Below are 14,203 nucleotides of genomic sequence, written 5' to 3'. Positions count from 1 at the left end.
TACCCCATAATAGAATATTATAAGGTTATTTAAGATGCCTTTAAAAAACATATGCCATTAAAATGCTTATAATAGTTAACTGGGAAAAGGGATTCAGGGACTTCCCTGGTGGTCCAGTGGGTAAAGCTCCACTCTCCCAATGCAGGAGACCTGGGTTCAATCCCTGGTCAGGGAACTAGATCCCACATGCTGCAACTAAGACCTGGCATAGCCAGATAAATAAAATTTTTTAAAAAGAAGGGATTCACAGTTCTAATAAGATGGATGAAACTGGAGCCCATTATACAGAGTGAAGTAAGCCAGAAAGATAAAGACCAATACCATATACTAATGCATATATATGGAATTTAAAAAGATGGTAATGATAACCCTATATGCAAAACAGAAAAAGAGACACAGATGTACAGAACAGACTTTGGACTCTGTGGGAGAAGGCGAGGGTGGGATGTTCTGAGAGAACAGCACTGAAACAAGTATACTATCAAGGGTGAAACAGATCACCAGCCCAGGTTGGATGCATGAGACAAGTGCTCAGGGCTGGTGCACTGGGAAGACCCAGAGGGATGGGATGGAGAGGGAGGCGGGAGGGGGGATCAGGATGGGGAACACATGTAAATCCACGGCTGATTCATGTCAATGTATGGCAAAAACCACTACAATATTGCAAAGTAATTAGCCTCCAACTAATAAAAATAAATGAAAAAAAAAATAAAAAGGATTCAAACATACAAATAGATCTTTATAAAATATATACACAAAAAATTCTGCAAGATAATAAGTATTAATAATATATTATTACTATATTAATGTATGTATTAACATATTAATAATATTATCTTCCCAGTGGCAGATAACATGAATTTTCCTTTGTCCTTCCTATATTATTCCAAATTTTCTTCCATAAGCATGTCTTGTTTTTAATACAGGGGAAAAATACAGTCTCTAAGGAAAGTAGGTGACAGGCACCTGAAACCAGAAGAAAGAGAACTGTCAGAGCAAAAGGACTGAATACACTGGACCAGGTTTCAAAGCCAATTATGAAGCTTAGGGTCTTTGTAATTAAAGAACGGGGTGACCATAAGAACAGGCCTGGAAATTCAGTGATCTACACTAAAATGTGAATGGCTTGACAGGCAAAATCTTCCCATACAGAAAGCATCTTTAGGGATTTCCCTGGTGGTCCAGAGGTTAGGAATTCACCTGCCAATGCAGGGGACATGGATTCAATCTCTGGTCAGGCACTCTGAAGCATATGCTTCAGAGCTACTGAAGCCCACGTGCCTACAGCCTGTGCTGCATCACACACGTGACAGCTTCTGCACTAGAGAAAGTACCACGTGAGAAGCCCGCGCACAGCAAGGGAGGCCCAGCGCGCCATAAGTAAATACATTTCTTTAAAAAGAAAGCATCTTTACTATAGCAGAAAGAAAAAAGTCATTTTAATCTGAACCAGTTTTTAATGAAGAGAAAGGCTCTGTGTATGTGTGCTGGTGGTGGGGTTGGGGGCGAGGAGCAAGCTGCCCTTTAGCACACCGCTCTCACATATTTCTAAAAGCTTTCTGATGTCTCGGGAACAGGGGCAGGGGTCAGGAGCCACATTCCCAGATGCAGAAACCAGCTCTGCTCAGAACTTGGCTATCTTGGGCAAATTACTTGATTGTTCTATGCCTCAGTATTCTTATCACAGAATGTAGATAATGTCAACCACTTCAGTGGTTTCTTATAAGGACTGGATGAAAATATATGTAAAGAGCTTAGTACAGCGTCTGAGATACAGTAAACATTCAACAAGTGGAATATGAGGGAGCTCCCTGGTGGCCTGGTGGTTAGGAATCTGGGCTTCCACTGCCAGGGCCCAGGTTCAATCCCTGGTTGGGGAACTAAGATCCTGCAAGCGGCGATGCTTGACCAAAAAAAATAGTAATAATAGGTGGAATATGAAGTTATCATTCTATGTCATCTCACTGCCAATCAGAGACAGGGTGGCAGACTTAGGGTGGACAAATCAGAGCAAAGGATGAACACACTTAAAAATCGAGATGATGCGCATCTTGGCCACCCAAGCTGCTCAGGAGGCTCAGTGGCTCTGTGGGAAATGTACTCACAGTGTGTAGGGACAACTCACCTAAATTCAGGCGAAAAACATGAGCTGTTGCCTGCCTACCTGCATGTTACTTCACTGTGACTAACACAGCATCTATACGATATCACGTTTTTACAAGACGATAATAATAGAACACAAAAACTTAAAAATAATAGTTCCTTAAGAGAAACATCTATACTCACTTTAATGCACATGAAACATCTCTTTGGGAAAAAACAATAAGATTCACAGTCTTTTAAAGAAATGGTGGGAATTTGCCTGCAGAAATGAGAACTATAGTCAAGAAATCCTGTTTTGAGGAAATATTTAATCGGTTCAGCACATACAATCTCCTAGAAAGTGTGCTTCTCTCTCTCTCTCTGTAGAATCTGCTTGCAGCCAGGGCTTCCATTTGAGAATGCAAATTCTCTAGAACTGTGCATAGACTGAACACTAGCGATTCAGGAGATACAGAGGAAACAAGAGCACTGCCTTCCTTTCAGTTGTTTTTAAAACTCTGGCCCAAGTGTCAGGTTTGAACTTGAGAATGTCCCTTCTGTCCTTTCTGGAGAAGGAAGGCCTCAGGCCCCCTCGCTCCGGGCTGGATGCCGTCTTTAATGATGATATATGAAAGCCCTTGCCCCTTGGCCCTGCTGGGGGGTGTCAAACATGGGATGCCGCCCACCCGAGTATCAACAAGTGAATTATAAACTGTGTCAATCCGAGTTAATGCAAAGCTGTAATCCTCTTTAACAAGAGATCAAATCACTGCCATGAGTTATGTTCATTCTGTAATCTGATAAGGAAGAGAGGGAGCCTCTAATAAAAGAGTAATGGGAGCTTTTAATGACGCTGGGGAGAGGCAGGGCCCGTGCAAGCGTTCCCGCTGATTAGATCAGTGTTGCATATTTGTGCGGGCTTGTTTCACCTGTCAGAACAACCTGTGTCTTTTTAGGAGATAAGAAGCCTCAGAGAAAACATCTGTATCTTAACCATTTTTGCTGGCAAGATTTTCAGCAACGAAAAGTGCTCTGTGGAGGGTATTTCTGGGGATATTAGACAATGTGCTCTCAAACGCTGAGCTAACTTCATCGAAATATTTCACCATTATTCAGTGCATTATGTCTAATAAAAAGTGTGTACGGGGGGGGGGGTAAAGTAGGTAATGGGGAATCAAAAATGGTCTAAGTAACTTCTGGGTTACCAATTAGGGCAACAAGAATGCCATGGATACGATATGCCCATACTCAGGGTGCAGAGCCACACACAAAAATGGCGCAAGAAGATAAATTGCCTGCACAAATTCTATTATACGGAGGCACCTCAAGAAAAACGTGGCAGTGATGTTGACAAAGCACTTTACAAGGCTGGATCACATTTGTACGTTTCTAAAACTTCAGATGTAAAACAATAATGTATTTGGTGCTTAGTGGTTATCATTAAAGGATTCTCTCCTTGTTCTTTCTAAAGCCAGGAGCTTTCTAGAAGGAGTGGGGAAAAGTGGTTTTTGACTGGGAAGGAGAGAAAGGGGGCCAAAATGAAAGTTCTTGCTGTTCCTATTGAGAATTTAAGTTCTTCGCAAAGGGATGGAGTACCTACAAAATGTTGAGAGATTGCTATCATTTTTGTAACAAGAAAGAAAGCTTCTTAGGAAAATACAAGAACCTAACCCTTTTCATGGACAGTACCAAAACTGGATTTAGCTAATAACTGTTCTCTCAAGCTGCAGTTAAATGCAAGGAAAACACCACTTTTCTTAGGGGTACACCAAGCTGACTGCTGCTGCTTGGCCTGGTTCTGTGCTGACAAGAAAACCCACAGTGACAGAGCAAGCAGTTCCCATGAGCCCCCTTCCCAGAGCTGGGGCCGTGGCCAGCTCGGAGGAACACATCATGACCTGTCTCAGAGTCTGACTCGGAATTTACTTCTCCTACTTGTCACACCAGCATTTTACCGTCTGACCTTCATCAACATGGCAAATGAAGAACAAACTTCTTTAAAAGTCTGCCTCGGGGTACTTCCCTGGTGGCTCAGTGGTAAAGAATCTGCCTGCCAATGCAGGAGACATGGGTTCAATCCCTAGTCCAGGAAGATCCCACATGCCATGGAGCAACTAAGCCTGTGGGCCCCAACTACTGAGCCTGCACTGTAGAGCCCAGGAGCTGCAACTACTGAACCCCGGTGCTGCAACTGCTGAAACCTGTGAGCCCCAAAGCCCACGCACTGCAATTACAGAGAGCGAGAGTAGCCCCGCTCTCCCCTACTGGGGGCGGGGGGCGGGGGGGGTGGGGGAGCCTGAGCAGCAAGTGAAGACCCAGCACAGCCAAAAATAAATAAATAAAAGTCTGCTTCAGGGGTTTCCCTGCGGGCCCAGTGGCTAAGACTCCACGCTCCTGATGGAGGGGGCCTGGGTTCAACCTGTGGGCAGGAAACTGGTTCTCACACACCACAACTAAGAGTTGGCATGCCTCAGCTGGAAGATTCCAGATCCTGCATGCCATAACTAACAGGCAGTGAAGCCAAAATAAATAAAAGATGTATTAAAGAAAAAAGTCTGACTTGGAGGTTCTTTCAAAAATACAGACAAAAACTCAGATGATTATTTCCACAACTGACAAATTCTTCATTTCGTTAGAACCATAATAAAGGGTCACCTGAATTTTCGCTTTGCCCTCCCTCCCTCTGGTCTAACAGCACTCCAGGGCTTGCCACCATGTAGTGTAGGCTGGTTCTAAAATATCCTTGATAAGTTTGGTAAGCGTGGAAGAACTTCAACAGTCAGTGAGGTGAACAGCAATCCTGTAAATCATGCAAGTAACATACTGGCCTGTTCCTGGGGTGGCGACACTACACTTAGAGGAATTCTCTGCCAGCAAGGTGACAAAGCCTTTGTCCTCCTCAGCCCGTGGATTAACTCCATCGCTTCAGCATTGCATGTTACTTTGCCCTCCTCATAAAGGTGAGTGTGAAGGGTACACGGGAGCAGCACTGCCCATGCCAAGAGCACCCGAGGGTCCAGCAACGCCAGCGATCATTTTTAGACTCATGGTAACCTCCTCGCTTGCATGCAGACTTGTGACACAGGGGCAAAGTGGGGTTTCTCTTCTTTCCCCTCAGTACCAGGAGTGTTCATCAGGCCTGCAATATAAACCTCCTGCTTCCCTCCTAATGGGGTGGTATGAAGTGTCAGTGGTTACCTGAGACTTTCACTAATAAGGGAAACCTGAGGGCATATAAAGTCATTTGAATCAGTATGCAAGGTTTACCTAGATGATGCCCCCAAATGGAAATCTGGTAATACAGGAGCAAACTGGGCTGCTCCACACCTTAAAAGTTGGTTTTTTTTTTTTTTTTTAAAGTAGACTGCTTGAAGAGTAAATCACCTAGCATGAGAAAAGAATATGTATTAGCAGAAATTACCTAAATAGATAACACTACATAGACTGCACCACAGGTGAAATAAAATGAAGATGCCGCTCACTACCTTTGTTAAGGTCCTTTTACAGATAGTAATTTTCCTTCACTAAGAATATTCTAATACTCTGTGTTAAAGCTCTCTGCATTCTCTCCCTTAATGAGAGCTATGCTCCAGGCTCAATTCAGTTCAGTTCCACCAAGGGCAGATTTTTTGAGCTCAGAGTGGACAAATGACATGGAGGATTCAAGGCCAAGTAACAGCACTTGGATTCTCTCCTTCTCCTCTCTTTATTAATACTGGGTATTAATCTAACTCAGGCAAATGTGTGAGGTGATAAACTGGACCCAAGAAACAACTAAAGAAGAGAAAGGCTTCTCTCTCCAGATCTGGGTGTGGTAGGAACCACAGGTAGAGCGGCCTCTATCAAAAGGGCTAGAAAACTTGTTATGGTCTTCCCTGGTAGCTCAGTGGTCAAGAATCTGCATACCAGTGCAGACGACAGGGTTTGATCCCTGGTCCAGGAAGATCCCAAACACAACGGAGCAACTAAGTCCACGTGCCACAACTACTGAGCCCAAGCTCTAGAGCCTGGGAGCCACAACTGCTGAGTCTCATTCTCACGGCAGGAGATTAAAGCAAAACAGAAGCATGAAAAATAAAACACTGAAAATCCCCCTTTGCCCATTCCTCATCTGAGTTCTTTCCCCATAGGTATTTTAAATATTATCAATTTAAGTTCTGTAACATATATATTCACATATTTGTACGTATATAGCTGCTTAATTTTTACTTTTAAAACATAAATGGAAATTACAAAAACCTCTTTTTTTTTCTAGTTAACAAAATAATCTGGAGATATTTCCATAATAGCATATTTTTAAAGGCATCACTCTTTTTTGATCACACATGTCTATTTACTCAAAAGTAGGATTATAACACAGTATTTTGTAGTCTACTTATTACACTAAACATTATGTTAATAGTTGCTTATAACTTCACTGAATTCTTTTCTGTGATTCATTTTAACTAGCTCCCTATTGATGGTCATTTGCATTTTTAAATTTTTTTCTGCATTTAAACAATGTTGCTGTAAAGCCTCTATACAAAAATATTTGCCAACTTGCTATTTTCTTAGGTTAATTGCTAGAAGTGGATTTTTCTGGGTCAACAGATATATTTACATTTAAAATTTTTTAAAGTGTTGCCAAATACCCCTCCAGAGTGATTTTGCCAATCATACTTAACAACAGTATATCAAAGTGTCTGCTTCCACCATCAACATGAGGAATTATCAATCTTCTAATGCTTTCCAATTTAATAAGAAAAAATGAAATGTCATTCTTTTAATTTGCATTTCTTTGATTAATAAGATCAACAATCTTTCTTTTGGCCATTTGCAATTTTTCTTTTACAATTTCTACGTTTGAGTGTTGACATGCTTCACCCACTATTTTTATTGGGATATTCTTAAGAGATCTGTAAAAACTCTTTACACAGCATTATTACATGGTTAAATCACGTTACACTGAACTTTTTCTTTATAACTTTTCATATACTTATAACTTTGTTTTTGATATCTTTTTTAATTGATTCATGTAGTCAGATCTACCAATACCTTTCTCTGTGGCTTCTGGCCTTGGTGTCGTGCTTACAAAGCCTTTCTCTACCTCAAAATCATTAAATATTCTCTATTCATACATGTGCACCAAGAATGATATATCTGTAACTCTGCTGTACTCTACCATAGATACAACTGTAAAAATGGGTTGGATTTTCCCAGAGGCTTACCTTCAACTAATCTAGATACCATTAAAAAAAAAAAAAAGGCATATCTATAATTTAGCAAAACCAAAATTATTCACCTAGGGAAAAGTAGTATGCACTGATACTGAAAAGAAAGTTTTCCATTTCTCAACACTTTGTGTTATATACAAAGTGGGAAACCAAATAGTACATACTAGATTATTTCCATTTATGGAATTATCTAAACAAAGACAAAATAGGCCTTCCTCCTAAGATAAAGTAACACTACTGGCTAGCTCTGGAAGATTTGATATTAGAAGCAGAAAGAGCTAATGCCAACTTACTTGGCCTGCAGTTAGCCTGGCCTATTCCGACTACGGAGCATGAGCATCAGCCTCTATGTCAGCCTCAGTGTCCTCAGGAAACCGTGCAGAGGGAGTGTACTAGGTCTTCCAGCTCTAAGACCTCTATTTAACTTCTTGTTATACAGTGGTTAAACCAGCTGAGACCAATGCTGATAATTAGCAACCTCCACAAGGGGCAGCTTCTTTTTCCTAAAAGCTCCAAATGCCACATGACTGTTGCCCAGCAAACACATTCCTGTGCCCTCCTCTCTCACCTGCTCTACTGAAGTGGCAACATAACAGAGTTCCGGCCAACGAGATGTGAGAAGTCTTTAGAGGTCTTTCTGAGAAGCTTTTACTGTTCTGATAAAAGAAGATCAATGTGGCTGACACCACTCCTCTCCTCTTCTTCCTACCCGAAATGCATGCTTGATGGCTAAAGCTGCAGCAGCCACTTTGGGACCACAGGGGAAAAACCAAGAGATGCTGAGAAGGGAGAAACACTGCCAGTAATTACCTGCCTCCTCCAGAATTATTCTGTCAGAAAAATAAACTCCTGTTTGCTTATGCCTCTGCGGTCAGGTTCTGTTTCTTACATATCAAGCCCAACATAACCCTTAATAATAAAGTCACCTTCAAGTTATCTTTACATCTAGAATATAGTAGGCCCTCAAAAATTATGAGTAAATAAATTAGATTCTGGAAAACAGAGTATCCGATGACTCAAGAAAAATCCCAACTAGGAATGACAATTCATTTCTAAATGATGTAGTTGAACTGTATTCAAAAGATGCCACCAATATTTAAAATAGCTTTCACTTTATGTTTGGAATAATAGTGTTACCTGAATGGGCTTGTTTTCCTTTATAAGAACCTGATTTTCCTTTCCTGTTGAAGTAATTTTTTCATGTCATCCTGAAAGACACTCTCAGAAGCATGCATTTAACTCTATTATTTTTAAAAACAGACTAGATCAAGAAATAAATGAAAAAAAACAACAACCCTAAAACAAAACAAGCAAAACCAGCTAGATACAAGCATTGACAGGCAAGCACAGGAAGTCACAAAGATGTGGGCATAAATGCACTCGGAATCATCCATAAGCTGTTTTGTAATCAGAACAAAAGCAAACAAAAAAATTAATCATCATTGTGTTCAACTAAACCTGCATATCTACTACTTTTCAAGGGGAGGAAAGCTGATGGAGTTTAGTAGTAAACTAAATACTCTCAAATAAAAAGGCTAAGTATAGCTTGAGGGATAAAGCTGGCAAAATCCACATGTGCCTACATTATGACCAATAATATCACTTGGTAAAGATTTATGTTTTAAAATGTCTATCACAGCATTACAACAATGATAATTTAAAACAATTTAAATTTCCAAGAATTAGTAAATGGCTAAAATAGATATTACATAGTCACTTAAATTTTTGAATGATTCCCTGGCATGCTGTGGTTCATGGGGTTGCAAAGAGTGGGATACGACTGAGTGACTGAACTGAACTGAACTGAACGGTCAGAGTATGCAAAATATTTAAACAAAAAGATCACAAGAGTAGAATATAATTTTAAGTACATAAAAAGAAAAATAAGAATATACTAAAAGGGAACCCATAAAGACTGAAAGGAAATATCCTCAGATGTTAAACGTGATAATATCCTGTGCATATGTATGTGTATGTGTGTATACACACATGTCCTATCTCCACACACTGAGAGAACCTAGAAACAATGATGCCTAGAACAATGAGCATCTCAGCACCCAGAACTTGGTTTCTAAAAATCACACTCCAAAAAAAAAAAAAAATCACACTCCATTAAAAACAGCCGGCATTCCTTGGAGAAAGACTGATTCCAGGATTTGAAAAGGGAAAATGTGAGATGAGCCTAGAATACCTTGTTGTGGTGGAAAGTAAGAAGTACTCAATGAATAAGTGGGGATATCTCAAAAGGATGAAACCAGTTTGAAGGGACTTCTATTAATCTGAGACAATTTTAAACCAAAATAAATAATGACAGCAACGGATTCTAACTGAATAAAATAGGAAAGCATGAGTCCATATTGATATAAATGAATGTAAATAATAGGAGACATGGCTAGATAAGTAATATTATAAAAATATTATGTTGTAGAATGCCAATAAATATAGAAGGAATGATTCTTTTAAAAATGGATAATTCTTTAATTATCTCTGAACTATATGAGTATACATTTTCTGTGTACACATTTCCATTTTGCAAAGTGAGCGTGTACTTCTTTTGTAAAAAATACTCAAAAAAACCCCCAAATCCTCAACAGTACCCTGAACAAACACAACATAATGCACATCCCCAGAGCAATCTCTACACCCATTTTTTTTTCCTCCACCCATTTTAAAAAGGAGAACATATACATAAAACCCCAAACACATGAAGCAAGTGTGTGTGCACCGTCTTAACCCATCTATCTAGAGAAGAGCTCAGATGTCCAAAGCAGGTGGCTAATGTCAAAAACAAAACAGCATAAACAAAAAACCACACAGAGGCAGCACTGAGATTTACAAAGATTTTGTTTTGGTTTTACAGTATGGGAGTGAAGAGATGTGACAAGGACCCTTGCAATGATGCTGCTGACAAATGGTTAACTGATAAGGAGAAACGGAGAGGGCCACAGGCTTTAGAACAGGTCAATACTGGGCTGTCATGAAGCCATTTGAGACAGATAATTAATCTATTACTCACCTGGCGTCATCATTCATTGTGGTATGGTCAATAGGTGCCATGAAGCTCAGCAGCTTGCTAAGCACATGAAACCTAAATAAAGTAGGAAAGAAACAGGCAGCAGCATTAGTGACTATTAACCTAGAAAAGGAAACACATGCTATGAGGTAACAAACTCCAGATGATCACAAGAACATCTGGCTCCAGAGTGGAACAGGGAACAATTTCTAGGCATGTGCCACACATAACCATAAAAACCCTTTTTCCTCAATGCTATAGGAGAAAAGTCTGATAAAAGCACATTGTAAATGACAGTAGTTCTACACAACTCCATTATATAATGGCCAAAAAAGGGGGCACACATCTGTGCCCTGAAGCAATACACTAAGCCTTAAACATCACTCCAGACAAGAGATGGTGAGGACCAGATTACCCCACTGTCCCCTTCTCTGCATGTATCCTAATCATTTTTCAGTCAGGAGCAGAGGCAGTGGCATACCATCCAAATGGAACACCTCATCATTCACTAGCACTGGTTCCCTGGGTCAGAAAAGGCTTCCAGAATCACCTTCATTCACCAGTTTCACCAGATCTTTCCTTTTGCCCTTCTTAAACTAAGGCATACAACTGAGCACATACGGAGTCCACTCCCTACATCTTCAGTCAAGGTGTTATAAAAACTGAAGTTATGTCAATTCCATCTCCCACCAGTAGAAAAAAAGAGGTAGTTTTATATGAAGTGCTTTGAGATCCTCTGGTGAAGAAGGCTGAATAAATATTTGACCTTACACAGACCAAATTATTATAGCTAAGAGAATTCAAAGAAGATATCCCTTTCTATTCATAAAAGAAGAGGCTGCAGGACATGTCATATTATAAAATTCTAACAAAAAAAAAACCCTCTCTGGTGCAAAACACTATCCACACAAAAATGATATAACATACATGTAATGTTTTACCATTTAAAAAGCATTTTTACACACATCAAATAATTTGATTCTCTACCACCAAATAGCCAAGCCTCCTGAATTTCAATCTTTTAACAAATGAATTTTAAAGATTAACAGTGATGAGTTTTTTCCCATTACAGGAGTAATAGAAAAAAGCATAAATCTATTACAGAAAATTTGGAAAACAAACCAACTAAGCACACAAAAAATGCATAGATATTCTTTTATCTGCAGAAGGGCTGTTATTAATATTTATTAATATCATTAGCATTTTGGTTAATTATGTTCATTTTACATAGTAATCCACACAACATAATTTCATATCCTTTTCTTTCACTTAGCATTGTATCTCCACAGCTGTATACAAAACTCCAAGAAGTACTATAAATGCATTTTCATATTTCTGAACAGTCATATTGTTTCTAATTCTTCACTTCTTATAAGATGCAAAAACAAAATTTCTGTTCATCATACTTTCTTTATGCCCATTATCTCCTAATTATAAAAAGTAATATATAATTACAAATTCAGAAATACAGAAAGAACTGACAAGTCCCCTGTAATCTCTGGAAATAATCATTGTTAATTAAAATTAAGTTTGCCTATAGCATTCTCCATATATAAGACAAATATAAACAATATATTTTTCACATGCTCATGCATTATGCTTTTTTCCACTATGTCATATTGTATTCTTTTTCATAGTTCCAGAATATTCTGTTGCATCAATATATTGTAATCTACTAAATCTCCTACTGATAAGCATTTATACAGTCTTACAGTCTTCCCTCTTAAAAGAGCATTATAAACAGTGCTAAAGTGAAGATACTTTATTTTATTGAAGCATAATTGATTTACAAAGTTTTGCTAATTTCTGCTGTATAGCAAAGTAATTAAGTGTATATATATATATATATATATATATACATATGTGTGTATTTAACTTATATGCAGAGTACATCATGCGAAATGCTGGGCTGGATGAAGCACAAGATAGAATCAAGATTGCTGAGAGAAATATCAGTAACTTCAGATATGCAGATGACACCACCCGTATGGCAGAAAGGGAAGAGTAACTGAAGAGTCTCTTGATGAAGGTGAAAGAGGAGCGTGAAAAAGCTGGCTTAAAACTCCACATTCAAAAAATGAAGATCATGGCATCCTGACCCGTTACTTCATGGCAAATAGATGGGGAAACAATGGAAACAGTGACAGACTATTTTCTTGGGCTCCATAATCACTGCTGATGGTGACTGCAGCCATGAAATTAAAAGGCGCTTGCTTCTTGAAAGCAAAGCTACTACCAACCTAGTCAGCATATTAAAAAGCAGAGACATTACCTTGCCAACAAAGGTCCGTCTAGTCAAAGCTATAGTTTTTGCAGTAGTCATGTATGGACATGAGAGTTGGACCATAAAGAAAGTTGAGCATCAAAGAATTGATGCTTTTGAACTGTGGTGTTGGAAAAGACTCTTGAGAGTCCCTTGGACTGCAAGGAGATCAGATCAAACCAAAGGAAATCAGTCCTGAATATTCATTGGAAGGACTGATGCTGAAGCTGGGGCTCCAATTCTTTGGCCACCTGAGGCGAAGAACTGACTCACTGGAAAAGACCTGATGCTGGGAAAAATTGAAAGCAGGAGAAGGGGATGACAGAGGGTGAGATGGTTGGATGGCATCACCGACTTGATGGACATGAGTCTAAGCAAACTCCTGGAGCTGGTAATGGGTAGGGAAGCCTGGCATGCTACAGTCCAAGGGGTCACAAAGAGCTGGACAAGACTGAGTGACTGAACTGAACTGATATACACACACACACACACACACACTTTTTTTTTCCATATACTTTTCCATAATGGTTTATCACAGGGTATTGAATACAGTTCCCTGTGCTATACAGTAGGACCTTGCTGCTTATCCATTCTAGGCTGCCATGCCCTCCTCCAGGGGATCTTCCCAACCTAGGGATCGAACCCATGTCTCCCACATTGTAGGCAGATTCTTTTAATGTCTTTTAGGCTTCACCAAACTTCATTTTTCATCTGAAAAAAATGAAAACTATTCTTGGCTATGTCCAAAGACAGGTTTAATTCACTGTCTAGACAAAGGCAATGAACTATACCCAATAGTTGCGTTGTCTGGTCCAAGAGTCACTGGTCACATGTGAGTTACTGAACACTGGAAATGTGCACCAGACTTTGAAAACATCAGAGGAAAAAATGTAAAATACATCACTAATAATTTTAAAACAATAAATTGTTAAATAATATTAGCTATATATTGGGCTAAATGAAATGTATTATTACTTAAATATACTTATTTCCTTTTTTCCCCCCTTTTTAATTGCAGCTACTAGAACATTTAAAATTACACATGTAACTGATGAACCTATCTGCAGGGCACTGGAATAAGAGTCACAGCCTTAAGAGAATGGACTGTGGACACAGCTGGGGAAGGAGAGGGTGGACAAGTTGAGAGAGCAGCACTGAAACATACACACCACAATGTGTGAAACAGAGAGCCAGAGGAAAGTCACTGCATCCCAGAGGAGCTCAGCCTGGTGCTCTGTGATGACCTGGAGGGGTGGGATGGGAGGAGTATAACTATGTGTATGCTGAGAGCTGACTCATCCTGTTACACGGAAGAAACCAACACAACACTGCAAAGCAATTATCTTCCAATTAGAAATAAAAATTTAAAAAATTATACATGTAAAGATACTTTTTACTGGATGGCACTGCTCTGTGGCATACCTTTACACTTTAATACAATATATTCAATAACTATTAACTGCATGATGAAGGACAGGCTTTTAAGTAGTAATCAGATTAAAGATGATTTAATACAATGCATTTTTACCTCATCTCAGTGCTACTGAGGATGGATGCATGTTTTAGTGTTAAAATTACCAACCATACTATGAAGAGATAAATACAATTTTGTTGCAGAAGAACAGACAAACA

General features: G+C 39.3%; 1 protein-coding gene across 2 annotated transcripts in view; it reads right to left on the bottom strand.

Moving 5' to 3' along the window:
• The window catches only part of AATF (apoptosis antagonizing transcription factor), a 102,179-nt gene that overhangs the window by 15,320 nt on the left and 72,656 nt on the right, over positions 1 to 14,203 (bottom strand). The window contains exons 11-12 of one of the 2 annotated variants that reach the window (XM_020890056.2): positions 10,312 to 10,383; positions 10,122 to 10,214 (exon numbers count right to left, since the gene is read on the bottom strand). In XM_020890056.2, coding sequence (XP_020745715.2) covers positions 10,211 to 10,214; positions 10,312 to 10,383 — 76 coding nt within the window. In that variant the 3' untranslated portion in view covers positions 10,122 to 10,210. Of the gene's footprint in view, positions 1 to 10,121; positions 10,215 to 10,311; positions 10,384 to 14,203 lie in introns of those variants that run through there. The other variant, XM_020890055.2, reaches the window with a different exon arrangement.

Source organism: Odocoileus virginianus, chromosome 17, assembly GCF_023699985.2.
Source record: "Odocoileus virginianus isolate 20LAN1187 ecotype Illinois chromosome 17, Ovbor_1.2, whole genome shotgun sequence".
Taxonomy (NCBI): domain Eukaryota; kingdom Metazoa; phylum Chordata; class Mammalia; order Artiodactyla; family Cervidae; genus Odocoileus; species Odocoileus virginianus.
The sequence above is the reverse complement of the archived record's forward strand: the minus strand, read 5'-3'. Positions and strand labels throughout refer to the sequence as shown.